The sequence below is a fragment of the Melanostigma gelatinosum genome (genome assembly GCF_949748355.1).
Source record: "Melanostigma gelatinosum genome assembly, chromosome: 2".
Taxonomy (NCBI): domain Eukaryota; kingdom Metazoa; phylum Chordata; class Actinopteri; order Perciformes; family Zoarcidae; genus Melanostigma; species Melanostigma gelatinosum.
In genome coordinates, this window is record NC_136635.1 from 31,388,866 (window position 1) to 31,407,216 (window position 18,351).

The 18,351-nt window shown below is 46.6% G+C and overlaps 1 protein-coding gene across 3 annotated transcripts in view; it reads left to right on the plus strand.

The window, feature by feature from the left end:
- Positions 1-18,351, plus strand: part of wdhd1 (WD repeat and HMG-box DNA binding protein 1) — a 32,765-nt gene that overhangs the window by 8,490 nt on the left and 5,924 nt on the right. For 2 of the 3 annotated variants that reach the window (XM_079283912.1, XM_079283911.1), the window contains 19 exons: positions 6,696-6,807; positions 6,935-7,086; positions 9,158-9,269; positions 9,889-9,939; positions 10,025-10,120; positions 10,242-10,334; positions 10,462-10,568; positions 10,670-10,799; positions 11,102-11,315; positions 11,865-12,046; positions 12,640-12,824; positions 12,913-13,154; positions 13,492-13,629; positions 13,752-13,908; positions 14,191-14,305; positions 15,178-15,309; positions 15,958-16,181; positions 16,309-16,445; positions 16,538-16,594. In XM_079283912.1, coding sequence (XP_079140038.1) covers positions 6,696-6,807; positions 6,935-7,086; positions 9,158-9,269; positions 9,889-9,939; positions 10,025-10,120; positions 10,242-10,334; positions 10,462-10,568; positions 10,670-10,799; positions 11,102-11,315; positions 11,865-12,046; positions 12,640-12,824; positions 12,913-13,154; positions 13,492-13,629; positions 13,752-13,908; positions 14,191-14,305; positions 15,178-15,309; positions 15,958-16,181; positions 16,309-16,445; positions 16,538-16,594 — 2,636 coding nt within the window. The remainder of the gene's footprint in view (positions 1-6,695; positions 6,808-6,934; positions 7,087-9,157; positions 9,270-9,888; positions 9,940-10,024; positions 10,121-10,241; positions 10,335-10,461; positions 10,569-10,669; positions 10,800-11,101; positions 11,316-11,864; positions 12,047-12,639; positions 12,825-12,912; positions 13,155-13,491; positions 13,630-13,751; positions 13,909-14,190; positions 14,306-15,177; positions 15,310-15,957; positions 16,182-16,308; positions 16,446-16,537; positions 16,595-18,351) is intronic. The other variant, XM_079283913.1, reaches the window with a different exon arrangement.

An 18,351-nucleotide genomic window follows, 5' to 3' on the forward strand; every position in this document is an offset into this window, starting at 1 on the left:
ACTCATCGCACTCCAACAGGCCACTAGGCAAGCGGTTGTACAGCTGGTGATCTGCTCAGACTCGAATTATGCTCGCCACAGTTTCATCTCTCACTTCCCTACGTGGAAGGCGAACGGCATGAAAAATGCTCGAAACAAAGAGGTCAAACATTCAGAGCTCTTCCTCACATGCGATCAGCTGGTGACAACCCAGGGGATGACAATTTACTGGAAGAAGGTAAAGGGTCATTCCCAAACCTCTGGCCCTGATAGGGACGGGAACGATGAGGCGGACCGCCTCGCCAAATTGGGGGCTGAACAAGGCACGCCTTGGGAGTTCCAGGAAAGCTGGCTCCCAAGCCCCCAAACGTATGCAGTGAATGCGATCACTCGGCGGCAAACCAAAGAGAAAGCAGAGAATCCGCAGTCGTGCCTCCAGACTTTGCACCTGGGACGCAAACCAGGCGACACAGACTTGGTCACGATGCAGGAACGAGACCCGGCTATTCAAAGCATTCGAAACCAGATACTGAACCTTCCGTCACAACAGGTGGCACCGCCACCGTTAGACTCACGAGAACTGAAAGACCTTAAGTCCGTCCAGTCACACCTGAAGATAGACCAGGGTCTGTTGGTCTACTCCTACGAGGGTCAGGGCCCGTCCCGTTGGGTCGTCCCAACTGACCATAGGGGGGTGATGTTGACCCATGCTCACGACTCCTTAACAGGAGGACACCGGGGCTACAAGGCAACTCTCAACACCCTCAAGCAAGTCGCTTATTGGCCGTCCATGATGCGGGACACTAAGTCCTACGTACGGGGATGTCTGGTCTGTTGCCAGTTCCAGCCATCCCGCCCCATCAGTCGTGCCCCACTTCAAGCAAGGGGGGTCACATTCCCATGGTCCAACCTCCAAATCGACTGGGTCGGTCCAGTCCCTAAGTCCTCGAGAGGTAACAAATACCTCCTCACCGTCACATGCGCGTTCACTAAATGGGTGGAATGCCTCCCAGCACCCAATGACACGGCTATGACGACTGCAGTCCTACTTCTGAACCACGTGTTCAGCCGTTGGGGTTTACCCCTCTCCATCGATTCAGACCAAGGTACCCATTTCACCTCCCACGTCATGACTAGCGTGTACGATCTCTTGGGAATTGAATCCAAATTCCACATTTCGTACCACCCCCAGTCCTCCGGTCAGGTCGAACGGGCCAACCGCACCATTGTCAGCATGCTCAAGAAGTATGTTAACAGCAGTGGCAGAGACTGGGACGTGAAACTCCCCTTGGTACTGATGGCCATTAGGTCCACCCCGCACCGTTCCACGGGGGTCACACCCTTTGAAATGATGACGGGAAGGGAGATGACTCTCCCGCTTCACCTCCTGTACCACCCCGAGGATGTCAGCGTCGCGACAGCCTACACTACACATCAGTACGTCTCAGACTTGCGTGAGCACCTCCGAGATACGTTTGCGTGGGCCCAAGAGAACTTGGAAGACAGTGCAAAAGGCTCTAAGGCCTACTACGATAGGAAGGCATCGCACCACGAATACCAGGTGGGCGACAAGGTTTTCTACTTTAGATTCACCAGCCCAGTGGGAATCTCAAAGAAATTCCTACCTCGCTGGACAGGCCCCTTCGAAATCGTAGGAAAACTCTCACCGGTAGCATATCGGATCCGGGTCCCTAAGACCAAACAGCCACCGGCATACAAATGGGTCCATGCGAACCAGATCAAACCCTACAAACCGGGTTCACTCCAAGGAGAGGCTACGGCCATCTCCCCCCAGTAGAGATAGGAATTAACTGCATGCCCCAACTCACCCCGTCGGCATGCACTAACCTATAACATAGAATACATTATCCCCACAGTAATTAGATTCTGGTGTGTTCACAGATGGGGCTCCCTTGGATCCTCGGCATACTCTTCGGTCTACAACTCACCCAAGCGCTAGAAATGGTGGAACCAGGCCCACCGACTGGGATCGTCCTACAAGGGACACCCGGACTCCTAATTACCCGTTGCGGCCTCTACACCCAGAGAGTCTATGTACGACTAGACCCCTGGGACGTGTACCGTAAGCATATCCGATTGCCCCCACGGCTGACCGAAGGAAGGTTGAGCGGAGTCCAAGCCCACGACACAGTCGACCGGGCCAAGCAGACGACCGCTCACATCCTCGACCAATTACACAAGTTCTTGGTCACTGAGGAGGATCTTAGCGGTAAGCACCGACCTAAGAGATTCCTCGGCGGTCTGCTCGTCGCAGCATCGGCCATTGGGTCCCTTTTCTCCATCGGCCTCTCGGCCGCCAACTCCATTAGCCTGAGCGCGCTCCAAAGACACATGGGCGAACTTGACAAAGAAATGCCAGAGATCCAACAGCGAATCCAACTCCAACAAGCACAGTTACAGGGCCTGGGTAAAACCCTTCAGGGAACCATCGTCACTGTAAACTTACATTCTGCTCTCCTCAATAACACCTTGCATGCCTTAGCTACTCTCTCCGAAGTAGTCCAAGAAGACATAACCTATGTACGAGTAGTACGAGATTTAATGCAGGATCTCATCAGAGAAATCAGCTCATCGGTCAATAGCTTGACCAGTGGGAAAATCCCACCCTATCTGGTCCCTTTGGACCTTGTTGACAAAATCCTTAGATCTGCGACCACTACTGTTGTGCAACCATCACAGGTACATCTAGCTTATAGTCTTGGCAGCGCCATCCCGATTTCGGTAGATCCAAAGAACCTAGAAATAGGATTCATTCTGAATCTACCAATCATAGAGAGACAAAATGTGTATCGAATGAAGTCTGTTTTGAATGTCGGATTCTGGAAAGGTGATACACATGTACACCTCACAACACCGCCAATCCTTGCTTACCATGATGACGATCTCTCCCTCTACCTCATCCCCAACCTAGGCATGTGTACAAAAACTAAAGACATCCACTGGGTCTGCCCGAGCAACCCTTTCGTTAGAGACGTAACAGGCTACCTCTGCGGCTTGAGAGCCGAGTCCCCTGAACAGAGGTGCCGAGGTAGTCTGTCCGTCAAGGATGATGGTACGGAGACAAGAGTAGAACGAGCAGGCAACAAATGGCTGGTTAGCACCCCCGCCACCGAAGTCCTCGTATCCTACGATCGCCACGACACCGCCACTAAGCTAACTTTACCAAATCAGACATTCTTTTTGACAGTTCCACAAGGAGCCACACTGCACATCAATGACATCGTCCTCCATTACCTCAACCCAGACACACACAATGTAGAGATTGAGATTATGGATGCCTTCAAGGGTCACAACCTCACCATTGATGATAACATTCAACAGCAGCTTCTAACAGAAGGGACGAAATTGGTCCAGTTCAGCCTCAAACCCACTGGACTCACTACCACATTGTTTAACCATTTGATTAGGTCCAACCCCTATCAGGCAAACAACCTCAGCATGCTAGCCTTGGGACTCCTTCTTAGTGGCTGGATAATCACAGCAATCGTCGCACATATTATGTATAAATACATCCAGAAGCTACAGAACAGACTGGATTCCCTCCTATACGGAGCTCCACGTGTTAGCCACCCGGCGACCGCTCCGCTGACGGTTTCCAGTCCTGTCTAGGAGTAGAATCAGTAACCACTGTATCCCTCCTCTGCTTCCCTTCTTTCTACCTCTTTTCTTTTTATCCTTTGTGTTTTGTTTTTGTTTTATTTGGGTTGTTACATTCTTTGACACTATACCGCAATGCTTGAAGTATCACAACATCATATTAGCGATTGAATTATTTGGGAATAATGTTTTGCTCACCTATGATTTGAATTGTGTATGATAGTAGATGTAGGGAAAAAGTAGTTAAAGCCATCTGCCCAGATGCCACCTTCGTTAGCAACCAGACACCAGTGAACTCTGAACTCTGAACTTTGAACATTGAACACTGCCTGTTAACCACTGCTTTTGATCCCAGGAATACTTGGACTGTCTAACCTCTTCAGGTTCTCAGGAATATATGGACAGTTTTTCCCCTGCACATGGATGTAAGTGCCAGCCCTTGGTTTGCTCTAAAGACCGTGACCAGCATCCCGCTCTTCAGACCAAAGGGGGGATGTTGGGGTTCTGGCGCCACCTCCTGGCTGGTTGAGTCCCTCACATGGGCCTCCCCTCCTCACAAATGACCTGGGGTCTGATCCTTGCCCCCTGGAGATGACCACACCTCCACCTTCGGTCCACCGCGGAGGTGGACCTTTCATTGGCCGACAAGCCGTCTCCCGCTGTGCGCAGAGACACGCTTATAAGCGGCAACGCAGCCAAAATCGCTCTCTTCGCTCTGGACTCCCGTCTAGGCTCAAGAAGAATCACCAGAGGACCCGATCGACCTCAACCCCCACTCATCTCAGCACGCACGTGCTCTTTCGCTGGACGAAAAAGAACCACGTCTATTCTGAGTTAAGGCCTTGGCCCGCGGAAAGCATCCTCTCTTCCACGCGCCGCTCCCCCCCCTTCGTGTACACGCCACGGTACTAGGAAGACCAAACAATCTTCCTTCACCGACCATTACCGAGAGATACGAACCGACACGTGTCTCAGCCGACGTTGGAAAACCACAGGCCCTCCTCTCTGCAGCGAGCCGGGCCGAACCAGCAGCCGAAACCACAGCAGCCTCACGCTTTTCTTTTCCTTCTGGAGGAGGAAAAACCATTCATCGACAAACACTCTACAACCTTGCCACGAAGCATCTCATAGTAAGAGTCACGGTGTCTGGGCGTAGTTTAGCTTAAATGAACTTAAGTTTAATTCAGGCCATTCATTTATATATTATTATTCCCGTGTTTTGTCGTGTTAAAGTAATTGTTTTCGTTTTGCTGAGAGATTACGCAATCGTCGACGGAGCTCCGAGGTCCGTCGTACTGTGCGTTTCCTGTTTGACTGTTGCTTTTGGGATTATTTGATTTCATCTTTGTTCTTGCTCTCTTTCCTCGAGTCGATTCTGTGAGTGAAGTGTGGAAACGCGACTATCGGGCATAAGTGTCGTCAGTTCGCGAAGCGACAACGGCAACTTGTGTGAGATACGCTCGGCGATCCTCATTTTCACTACGACGCGACATCGCACACAGAAACTCTGATTCCTCTCTCTGCCCCTTTTATTCCTCTTGTTTTCCGTAACTTGCACACACATAGAGCTCCGGATTGTGGGTGAAACTCTCACCTATTGTTCCAACACACGTGTGCGCCGACACACGCAACACATATAGCTGACCCCCCCCTCTCCATTCGCCATTTGGTCTAAGTCACTCGACTCCGCCATCTGGTGGAAGGTTTTAGCTATAACGCTTTAAGGCCCCTCCCTGTTTGTCTGCGTCACTCGACGCCGCCATCTTTGTAGTCTTTAGCGATAGCTGTTAGGACTCACCTTCCTTTCCACACACAGACCCACACACACACACACACACACATACTTGTATTACATACATCATCACCCATTTTATTCATTTGTTTAGATATTAGGCACATAAAATTGTATGACAGCGTTGTTGGTTGTGATATTATTTGATCTGATCACTTATTATTTCGATTTAATAAATTCTGTTATATTTTAAAGAGCAGTCGTTTGTGATTACTTGTGCATATTTGTGTAATAAGATCTGTATGTAGTAGCCTTGTGTACGAACTTAACCCTTCACTGTCACTTCGAATGTGTAGTCGCACCCGACTATTGACATTACGAGTGGCCACTAATTATGAGACTTAGTTTATCGTTTGGTTATTAGTCCCTGTTTACAGGGTGGTGCCCCGTTATTATTAATAATCATTAATAATTGTTACTCACATTAATAATTCTATTGATGTCAAGAATTCAGTTTCTTAAATGCTGATAACCCAAACACGCCCCTCTACATTCCCAACAGTACTCTATGTATACTGTACTCTATGTATACTGTACTCTATGTATACTGTACTCTAGCTATGTATACTGTACTCTATGTATACTGTACTCTAGCTATGTATACTGTACTCTATGTATACTGCACTCTATGTATGCTGTACTCTATGTATGCTGTACTCTATGTATACTGTACTTTATGTGTACTGTACTTTATGTATGCTGTACTTTATGTATGCTGTACTTTAGGTATGCTGTACTTTATGTATACTGTACTTTATGTATACTGTACTTTATGTATACTGTACTTTAGGTATACTGTACTTTAGGTATACTGTACGTCTTTTAAATCTGCAACTTCCAAGTGTGACGAGACTTCTTGAAGCAGCGCTGTGTGTGAAAACACTGCAGCACAGCGATGATAGAAAGAGCTCTCAGTCCTCCTGATGCAGACTAGTGAGCTGATTTAAAGGAACAGTGTGTGGCATTCAGTTATTGAGTATAAGTATGTTTTCTTTAGTGTATAATCACCTGCAAATAAGTATTGTTGTGTTTGTGTTACCTCACGAGCCGTTTATACCTACCAGTACATATACGGAGCGGGGCCTCTTCACGGAGTCCGCCACGTTTCTACAGTAGCCCAGAAGGGACAAACCAAACGCTGGCTTTAGATAAGCACACTCCTGTGTTCACGTCAGACGCAGAAGTTCTCCCACACGCTTGGCACACCGGAGACGTCCCGAACACTTCACCTTTAAATCTTTATCTTCTGAGGAAGATGAAATAATTGGTTTGACATATTTCTGCTTCACAATATTCAAATTTTCAGGTTCATTGTAACCTGCGGGAATGATGGAGATGTTCGTATATGGGAGGGTCTGGACGACGACGATCCAAAGTTCATCACCGTGGGGGAGAAGGCGTACTCTCTCGCACTCAAGGTTGGTCACCACCTGTCTGCTGCTTGTTTTGGGATCTTTCAGGATGTTTGATTCACGTTCCACCGAGACCTTTGTTGAAATGAATCCGCGGTCGCTGGAGGATTGAGACGTGTCCTTCCCTCCACAGAACGGCAAGCTGGTGACGGCGAGCTCCAACAACACGGTGCAGATCCACACGTTTCCCGACGGCGAGCCGGACGGCATCCTGACCCGCTTCACCACCAACGCCACACACGTCACCTTCAACAGCAGCGGCTCCAGAGTCGCTGCCGGCTCCAGGTGACCACTTTGAATAAAAACCAGAACGAGAAGCTGAGGCAAAGGTAGCAAATGTGGTGAGATTCGTAGCTCACGGATTAAAGGCATCCTTCCATCCTGACAGCAATCAGTGAGTCATGAACCGAGGAAACATAGAAAGAATCTGTGGCGGTCGCAGGCCTGTAATTAGCCCGTCCATTCAGAACGAATGTAATGATTGGGCGGGTTAACTACCTGCACTCACTGTTCATCTCCCACAAGCTGAGAGCTGAACAGCTGTGAGTGTTGATAGCAGCCATGTTCATTGTTTACCTTCATGATGATCATTTTGGGGGAGGGGCTTTGGAAGGAGGCCTGAAGGGACAAACCGTCGGTGTTGACCACTTGGAGACTTTCTCACTAGATTTAGCAACTTTTGGAGCTAATGCTGCTAATTCCATTGGACAAGAGTTTGTAAGACTGTGCTGTGTTTTAAGGTTTGGTGATTTCTCGTTCACGACGGTGCAGAACGTACGTGCTTTAACGTCAGAGTCAAAACACCAGCAAACTCCAACAACACCAGAACAAGTTGCTAGAAAAAAAGTCGCCATGAGGGGTTGGAAAGTCACCAGATTTAGCGAGAAAGTTGGCAACACCGGCACGGGCTAAATATGTCCCCAGAGCAACATTGGACGTAACAATAGTTCCTATCACATATAAAGTCGTAACTGTCAGACTTTATCGGTCAATGAGCTGCTTCAAAGTGTTCCATGACAGAGACTCCGCCCGTGTGGACCACAACCTGTGACATCATCTTGAATATATATATATATATATATATATATATATATATTCATATATATATATATATATATATTCATATATATTCATATATATATATATATATATTCATATATATTCATATATATATATATATATATTCATATATATATATATATATATATATTCATACATATATATATATATATATATATATATATATATATTCATATATATATATATATATTCATATATATATATATTCATATATATTCATATATATATATATTCATATATATATTCATATATATATATATATTCATATATATATATATATTCATATATATATATATATATATTCATATATATATATATATTCATATATATATATATATTCATATATATATATATATATTCATATATATATATATATATGCATATATATATATATATATATATGCATATATATATATATGCATATATATATATATGCATATATATATATATATTAATATATATATATATATATATATTAATATATATATATATATATATATATATATATATGAATATATTAATATATATATATATATATATATATATATATATATATATATGAATATATATATTCATATATATATATATATATATATATATGAATATATATATTCATATATATATATTCAGCTATGAGGGCCTCCAGCTGACTGATGGGTTCATCCTGAGTCTGATCCCAGAGAAGAACCGGACCTGAGAGACGAGCGGACGTCACGTCTGCTTTGTTAAGCGACGCGTGTTCTCTGCTCTCCGGCGTGTGCTGTGGCTGCAGGTGAAGCTGTCGTGCGTAACGTGTTGTGTTCAGCTCGCCGTGACTGAAGCAGACTCTGATCATGATTAGGTTTCGCTGTTGTTGTTCCAGCACAGAACGCTGAACCATTGCTCCGCCTCACAGACGGGGCGCCGCTTTGAATCAGTCTTGATTGGACATAAACGTCTTGTTTTGCTCCCAGAATTGATTCGCCCCGAGCCAGTTTATCACGGCAATGACGGCACAGAGCATGGCGCCTTATTGATGCTTCCATTTCCACACCGGTCATTTCTGGTGTGGTATTGATTGTAACAATTCAGGCATCTGAGGCTGTTAGGGCGAATTTGACATCTGCATTCTGGCCGACGTCGGCGGAAATCAGCATTATTTTTGCATCGATTTGATGATTTTCACTCGTGCCGGTTCGCAGCTGATGTCCCCTCCGTTCTGTCGCCGGTAGTCCCGCGTTCACGAGCCGGTTTCTCGCGTATTTATGGTTTGTATTGTCTCTCTGTTTTCCTCCAGTGACTTCATGGTGAAGGTGGTGGAGGTGTCGGACAGCAGCCAGCAGAAAACGCTCCGAGGCCACGAAGCGCCCGTCCTCAGTGTCACCTTTGACCCCAAAGATGACTTCCTGGTGCGTAAGACGTTAGGAATGCAACGCTGAGGTTAAAGGGGCAGTTCATGTGTTTTTGAAGTATATTTGTATGAGGTTCTTCTCCACAGTCAGTGTTTTACTACAGTTTGGAGAAACAGACCGGAGGACCAGCATCGACCGTCACGTATAATTCGATTGAGATAGATTTAACCAAACCTTCACCAATGAAAGCGTCTTTTGTTTTGTCAGCATTTAAAAGCTGCAGCTGTCACGAGGCTTTGACGTCGCTTCTGCGGCAGAGATCCTTGCGATAGGAAATATTATAATAATAATAATAATAATAATATCACAGAGGAAATGTATTGAAAGGCTGAGGCTTGTGGTACGTTTTCAGCAACAAATAAAAATCTTCTCTCTGTCTCTCGCTCTGTCTCTCTCTGTCTCTCTCTCTGTCTTTCTCTTTGTCTCTCTCTCTTTCTCTCTGTCTCTCTCTTTGTCTCTCTCTCTGTCTCTCTCTTTCTCTTTGTCTCTCTCTCTTTCTCTCTGTCTCTCTCTCTTTGTCTGTCTGTCTCTCTCTCTGTCTGTCTCTCTCCGTCTCTCTCTCTCTGTCTTTCTCTTTGTCTGTCTCTCTCTCTCTCTGTCTCTCTCTCTCTCTCAGGCGTCCGCCAGCTGTGACGGCTCCGTGGTGGTTTGGAATATCGAGGAGCAGGTGCGTCTGTGTTTTTTAAATGTTTTTAACGTGCGCTCCCATCAGTCCAGTGTGTCGGATGCTGATCTGCTTTGTGTCCGTTCAGTCTCAGCTGATCAGTTGGCCGCTGCTGCAGAAGACCAATGACGTCAGCAATGCGAAGTCTCTGTGTCGGCTGGCCTGGCAGCCCTCGACAGCAAAGGTCAGCGACGCAGCTCTTTACATCTGCATCCCTCCAGCACTTCCTCCATGCAAACCACATCAGGGACTAACACGTGGATGGTGGTCGAATCAATGTCAAGATGTCTGTGTGCGTGCTTTAGTTTTTAGCGGTTCCTGTGGAGACGAAGGTGCACCTGTACGAGCGAGGGACCTGGGATCATGTGAGCACGCTGTCCGATGACCTGCAGACACAGGTAGGTGAGGGCCGGCTGGACGTGCACATGAGTACGGGGCTAAAGCTACTCATCAAAAGTCTGCATTCTGTGTTGTCGGGTACCAGAATCGAGTTGATCTGCCCCCCCCCCCCTGCTGTCTCTGCAGCTCATCAACGTGGTGGCCTGGTCTCCGTGCGGTCGGTTCCTGGCGGCCGGCGGCGTCGGGGGCTCGCTGGCGGTGTGGGACGTGAACAGCAAGCTCTGCGTTGAAAGGTAAAGGTCGGCAGAGTCATGAGCTTCGACCGACGCAAACTATTCAGGATTCAAAGCGTTCAGGATCTGCTGCAGCTGAAGTTGCCTCGTCTCTGCTGCAGGCAGAAGCACGAGAAGGGCTTCACGGTGTGCGGTCTGGCCTGGAACCCGTCGGGCAGCCAGGTGGCCTACACGGACACAGAGGGCTGCCTGGGTCTGCTGGACGGACTCAGCACCTCCACCAGCACCACGGTACGGCTCAGAAAACCCGGTTAATACAACTCTGTAACACCAGCTAAGATAGTTAGACAGATTTAATACTTTAAGTATGTTTTCCTGGTTCTACTTACACACTTTTACTTGTGATGTGTGGAATTATTACTTTTACTAAAGTTAATCATCTGAAAACATCCTCTGGAAAGGTTTCGGCCTCTTTTCTGTTAAAACTCTGGACGTTCGCTAAGATTGTACTCATCGCTCCTTTGAATTTTAATCTCTTGATATTTTGATGAAAATATTTCTGCGTTGATTCTAATGAACGACGTGACTTTCAGCAGGCGGCGACGAAAAAGACGGCGAAAGACTACGACGACCTGTTTGATGACGACGATGATGACCGACTCATGGACGAAGGGCTGAGCGACACCAACTCGCCGGTTAAGAAACCCGTCGCCGGGGGGGTGGACGATGACGACGACGACTTCCTCGTGCCTGCGACGGGGCGGGTGAGGAACCGAGGGGCCATCCTGGACGATGAGAACTCGCTGGGTGAGTGAGGAGGCAGATCAACGACAGATTAAAGAAATGAAACGACAGGAAGTGTGTTTTTAAAACGGTTTAAAGAGTAGCAGGACACTTCATTCACATTCAGGACGTCCGCTGGACACGCGCTTAGAAGACGAGTCGTTGCAGCTCAACTCTCAAAGTTCATGCAGGAAACTTGGTTGAACTCACAAAAGGATTTCGCTGCTATTGTTCTGAATAAATTTGGCAAAAATAAACCCTGAACCCCGTCGGTAGGATGGAAAAGCAAGTTTTTTAGTTTTTACAACGATAGCCAAAACTACACCGTTTTTCACAGCCAGCCGTTGTAAAGACCGTCATCATAGTGAGATTTTCATCTTTACGGTTCAGTCAGAAAACAAGCGAAACGAAGCTTTAAATTGTGATATTTCATCAAAAACATTTATTCTACTTGTGTCATTTAAACTCTTGCAACAGTTAAACCGTTTGCTTTAACCGTTTTTTAAATACACAATTTAACTTGTTCATGATTTATGTCATATTCATATATTTTTGTAACTTTCTTATCTTCAGACACCGGCTCGCTGAAGGTCGGTTGGGACGGGTTCGGGGACGACGAGGACGGCAGCGCCGCGGCTCCGGCCGCCCCCCCGCTGGTTCCCCTTCGTCCCGTCTATGAGGGGCCGCTGCCCACGGCCCCCCAGAAGGCCTTTCAGCCGGGCTCCACCCCGGCTCACCTCACGCACCGCTTCATGGTACATTCAGGTCCTTCTTCTTTTGTAGTCAAACAAACAACAGTGTTTGTTTGTTGTGTTTGGTTCATTTTGATATTATTGTATTTCATTGTACATGTTGTGAATTTTTACATTTGCATTTTTAATATTTAATATTTAATATTTAATTATATTATATTGTTATTTTTATTGCTAAAGGGGCCGTTCACCCTTTCATCCGGGGTGCTTGGGATGCAAACATTTTTGATTAAAAAGGTGTCATTTCCAAAATGTACATTGTGTTTATCTATTTATCTATTTAGCCTCACTGACTAAACTAAACGAAGCTAAATGGATTTCCAGCATCGTAACTGAAGACTCACTGAAGTCGACACACGGAGCAGTAAAGCTGCAGTTTCACCTTTTTCACCGGGTGTTGTGGCGTCGTGAATGTGGGACAGGATGTAGAGCTGAACTAAAATGAGTAACTTCTCCGTATATCGACCGTAGACTGAAGAAAGACAATAAATCTCCCGCTGTGATTGGTTGTTCCTCGTCACATGACATGTTCCAAAACTCCCTAAAATAAAATGATTTCCAGTCTCGCATGTCGTAACAAACTAATTGTTCCTCAGATGTGGAACTCGGTGGGAATCGTTCGAGGCTACAACGACGAGCAGGACGACGCCATCGACGTGGAGTTTCACGACACCGCCGTGCACCACGCCATGCACCTCACCAACTCGTTGGGCCACAGCGTGGTCGATCTTTCCCAGGAGGCCGTGCTGCTGGCCTGCCCCAGCACGGACGAGCTCGCCAGGTAAAAACCTCCGTCCGCCCCGCTGTCTGTGACTTGTTTGGTGGTTGTGTCTCCTCATCGCGCTCCTCCTCCTCTCCTCTTCCTCCAGTAAGCTCCAGTGCTTCCACTTCTCGTCCTGGGACACCAATAAGGAGTGGATGGTGGACCTGCCGCCGGGCGAGGACGTGCGGGCGCTGTGTCTCGGTCAGGGCTGGGCGGCGGTCGCCACCAGCGCGCTGATGCTCAGACTCTTCTCCATCGGAGGAGTGCAGAGGGAAATCTACAGCCTGCCGGGGAATGTGGTCTGTATGGTCGGACACGGAGAGCAGCTGCTCGTCGTCTACCACCGGGGTAGGAAGGACGCACACGCACACTCACACTCACACACACTCTCACATTTTTATCCATCAATTTAATAGCAGATTATGGTTTAATGAACCATTGAAGGACTCTGAAGATGCCCGAGTTCAGTAAACATCATGTCCGTCGATCACTTTAGTTCGTTTTAGTGAAACTGTTCTTTCACAGTGATCGACGGTTAAAGTCTCATCGTCGTAGAGCACAGACATGAACTGAAACCAGTAGCTTCCTTTAAAGCGTAACAGCTTTGATGCTTTGGGAAACAACCAGCAGCTACATACAGATGCATGGTAGTAAATGACGTCGGTTCTCCTCTCGCCGTCGTCAGCTCCAGGTTTTGACGGGGAACAAGCTCTGGGAGTCCAGCTGCTGCAGATCGGTGGAAGGAAGAAGCAGCTCATGATCGGCGAGCCGCTCCCTCTGTCTCACAGGTCCCACCTGTGCTGGCTGGGATTCACTGCCGAGGGTCCGTTTGTAGAGACGATGTGTTTTTATTCTGCTGGAAACCTGTTTTGTTAAAGTAGCAGAAGCAAACGCTTTTGGAAACCGCGTCTTGATTTGTGAGACGTGGGCCCGGTTCTCTCTCAGGGACCCCGTGCTATGTGGACTCGGATGGAGTCGTCCGGATGCTGAACCGTTCTCTCGGCAACACTTGGACACCAGTGTGCAACACCAGAGAAACCTGCAAAAGCAAGTCAGACCACTATTGGGTGGTCGGGATACACGAGAACCCTCAGCAGCTCAGGTGAACTCTCCTTTCAAACACTTTCACTTAAAACAGGATGCTGAATGAAATGTATGGTAGAAAATATGGTTTTAAAAGTGCTTAAAAATGCTTTAAATTCAACACAAGATAGGTTTCAAAGGAGCAAAGCGGCAGCAGGTTTATGTGTATGTTTATAAATCATCCTGGAAAAAACAGGAAAACAGTTGACGAATTACAACTAATTACAAAGTCATTGAAAAGACAGACAATGAGAGCCAAAAGTCAAATGTGTCAAAGGTTTTCCTGCTCTGGTCCTCTCAGGTGTATTCCATGCAAAGGCTCCAGGTATCCTCCCACGCTGCCCAGGCCGGCTGTGGCCATCCTGCCCTTCAAGCTGCCTCTGTGTCAGACCTCCACAGAGAAAGGACTGATGGAGGTAAACCGCTCGCTCTGATCAAACTGCACACCTGCCAACACCTGCCAACACCTGCCAACACATGCCAACACCTGCCAACACCTGCCAACACATGCCAACACATGCTAACACCTGCTAACACATGCTAACACATGCCAACACCTGCCAACACATGCTAACACATGCTAACACATGCCAACACCTGCCAACACATGCTAACACCTGCTAACACATGCCAACACCTGCCAACACATGCCAACACCTGCTAACACATGCCAACACATGCCAACACCTGCCAACACCTGCCAACACCTGCCAACACCTGCCAACACCTGCCAACACCTGCCAACACCTGCCAACACATGCCAACACCTGCCAACACCTGCCAACACATGCCAACACATGCCAACACCTGCCAACACCTGCCAACACCTGCTAACACATGCTAACACATGCCAACACCTGCCAACACATGCTAACACATGCCAACACATGCCAACACATGCTAACACCTGCTAACACATGCCAACATCTGCCCAGATTAGAGTAAGAGACACAACATGGAGTACGGGCGACATATCTGACCTGTAACCCGATAAAAGACTCCTAATATTCATGTACACATTAAAGATATGAAAGACAAGTTCTCAAAAATAACACTTCATACTGTCGAATTATAAAATGTTATGACAAACATGAAAATGTAAAAAACTGCGAATATTTTGCATCAAAACTATTGCAAGGAATTAACTTTTATGCTGCGTCCTGTATGAAAGTTCTCATGACAAAAACAACGGTTTGTGTGTAAAGGCCTCACCTCCTCTGTCCTCTTTCGCCTCCTCTGTCCTCTTTCACCTCCTCTGTCCTCTTTCACCTCCTCTGTCCTCCTCCAGGAGCAGTACTGGCGTTCGGTCCTTTTCCACAACCACTTCAGCTTCCTGTCGTCCAGCGGCTACGAGGTGGACGAGGACGGACGGACTCAGTCCCAGAAGGAGCAGCAGGAGCTGCTCATGAAGATGTTCGCAGTGAGTCTCTTATTTGACCATCATCGATCAAAAGCCTGATCAGACAGAGCGCGTACTGCAGTTTGTGCAAATAAATATATATTATATTTATCCATAATATTTATATGATATAATTATATTTTTATAACCATATAATAATCACAATAATAAACATAATATATTTAATTATTTATTTTTACATTTGGTTGATGTGCATGAACTGTACACTACCTGACAGTGAATATCAAAGTTTAAATTAATAAAAACAACTGACACGATATTTAAAGTACAGCATTAATTAGTCTCTGTTCAGATGAATGGAACTGTATTTAGTAAAGTCATATGTAGCTCACAATGAGTAAAACAAAAATATTTATGAATAAGTTGAATGAAATCTTAATAAAGAGGGAACAGTTTGTATTACTTTGTCATTTTTTTAATTTTAAGAAGAAATGTTAATTTCTCTTTTTAGTGTAATTGTTTTCATCGTGAGGCGTTCAGGGTGCTCATGTAAAAACGAGAGCCGCTCAGCAACACAAGATGCTTCACTCACATTGAAAACAGTCCCATGAATCCTCGTCAGGCTGCAGAAGCGCTCTGTGTCTCATCAGGACGTCGGAGCTTCTGCCTCGTTTTATTTCCCGACGCGTCGTCGTTGTTTCCTTCCAGCTGTCCTGTAAGCTGGAGAGAGAGTTCCGCTGCGTGGAGCTGGCGGAGCTCATGACCCAGAACGTGGTGACTCTGGCCATCAGGTACGCGTCACGCTCCAGACGCATGGCGCTCGCCCAGCGGCTCAGCGAGATCGCCCTGGAGAAGGCCAACCAGATCCAGGAGGAAGAGCCGGAGGAACGGGAAGAAGAGCCAGAACACGCCGCCGTCAGACGGCCCTCTGGGTAACGGCGTGACGCGCGTATTCCAGTTCTCCCTGTAGTTTTAAGACTGGTGCTAAAGGATTCCGAAGCTGCGACGCTTCAGTGGAGCGGAAGAGACTTTTGATTCACGAGTTTCCTATTCGGACAGGTACGAGGTCACGGGAGGACGTCGAGGCAACAGGCGTCGTCAGGAGGAGGAAGAGGAGCGAGTAGAAGAGCTCAGGGAGGAAGAGGAGGAGAATGCACAGGAGATGGAGACGGGGGAGGAAGCAGAAACCAGAAAACGTCAGTTTGCATCTCTGTAACTCTTTGCACGCGTTTGTTTTCTGCCATTTGTCTGATGTTGAGTGTTTACTGTGACGCGTCTCATTCTGCAGGCGTGACTCCGTTTGTTAAAGAAGCTGCTTCGCCGGTGATTCCTTCTCTCACTCCAAGTGAGTACACACCATCCGTAGCTGGATCTATTCATATCTATATTCATATGGAGGTATAGATCTATTTCAATGTTAACAATAGAATTTGGGTGTTATTGTAAATACACTGTTAAAGCTTTCTGCATCACTACGGACATATTGTGCCTCCTATAGATCGTCTATAATAAACATACAACTGTCCCTATGGAAACCACCACTCTTTGATTCCTCGGCCATTACTGCATAACATCCTTCTTTCTATTATATCAGGCTCTCAGTCTGGAGCTCTGGCCTCTGAAGTGTATTGATTTGTATTGACTGATCCTCATGTTTGCATTATGGAGGTAATGCACGCTGTTGTCCACTAGAGGCAGCGGTGCTGTACTGTGAAGACACGTGCATACTGCTAGCAGTTAGCAGCATAGCACAGTAGCATTCTGTAACACTTGATCCTCTAATGCAGCGGTTCCCAAACTTTTTAGGCCGCGCACCCCCTTCTACATCCCGACCGGGTTCGCACACCCCCCCCCCCCCCTTAATAAAAAAAAAAAAAAAAAAAGAAGCAACAGAGCCTTTTAAGCCTTCATAGCCGCATAAGAATTGGACCAATGAGAGAACAGTTTGCTCGCGCGTGGCATTTGTTTACAAGATTTAGTCCGCTGTTAAATGTTGCAGTGTGAACACAAACCGAACAAAGGAGCAACTGCAACAAAGCAAACGAACTGAAGGTGTGAAAACGCCCTGAAACACTGCAACAACGTTTCAATAACTTTCAGTGACACAAGGCGTCACTTTTAAAGAGCAATACGGATGTGAGGACACACGCACAGGCTCAGAGGCAGATTATCACATTTAATTTACAATTAATGAGCGACTAATGTAGCCAGGATGTCTTCAGACAAAGCATCGATGCGGCGACACAGTGTTGTTGGACACCGGGATCATGCACAACTTTTTTGCTTCTTTCTCCCCAATCATACATTCCACCATCTCTCTGGCAGCTGGTGAGCTCACGTCTTCAGTGATTGTGTGCGGTAGCCCCTTTCTCGCTATTCTGTAACCAGATATGAAGCCCGTAGTGCGTCATTTATAGACCAACACATGAATGAGACTCCAGTTGTTTTTGGCTGTTTTGTAACTCCTCCAATTTCGACATAAACAATGTAAGGGGCTTTTGACTTGCACTGGCATGCTTGGTGTTCAGGTGGCGACGTAAATAAGAGCTTCAGACTGTTAGCCAGAACCTCACTGCACACCACGCACTGTGGCTTTGGGGAATCTGCGTTGCCAATCCAAGTGAAGCCCAGACACACATACTTTTCATCATATTTCCTCTTTTTTTTTCCCAGTCTGATTCACTCTCGTTTCCTCTTTTTTCACCTTGACTCCGCGATGGGCCGATGTGCTCCCGATGTGTCTGTGCTATCCCTTCCTCCTTTCCGGTCTCCTCCGTCTCATCTTCCTCTGACTCTGGCTCGATTTCTTCTCCCGGTCTCTCCCCAACGCACCTCTCTGTTCCCCTCGCCTCCGATTCCTCTCTCTCTCTCTGTCCCTCTCCTCTTTTACCACTGATAGCTTCAGATGTCCCACCTGACAGTTTTTAAATTAAAATTACATTTTTTTTTTTTAATATTTAATATTATTACACCATCAGACCGCCATTACACTTTTCCTCTCGCGCACCCCCTAGAGGCAGCTCGCGCACCCCACTTTGGGAATCCCTGCTCTAATGTAAGTGAGGTTTTTTTATCTGACACTGCACAAAAAATAAAAATGAC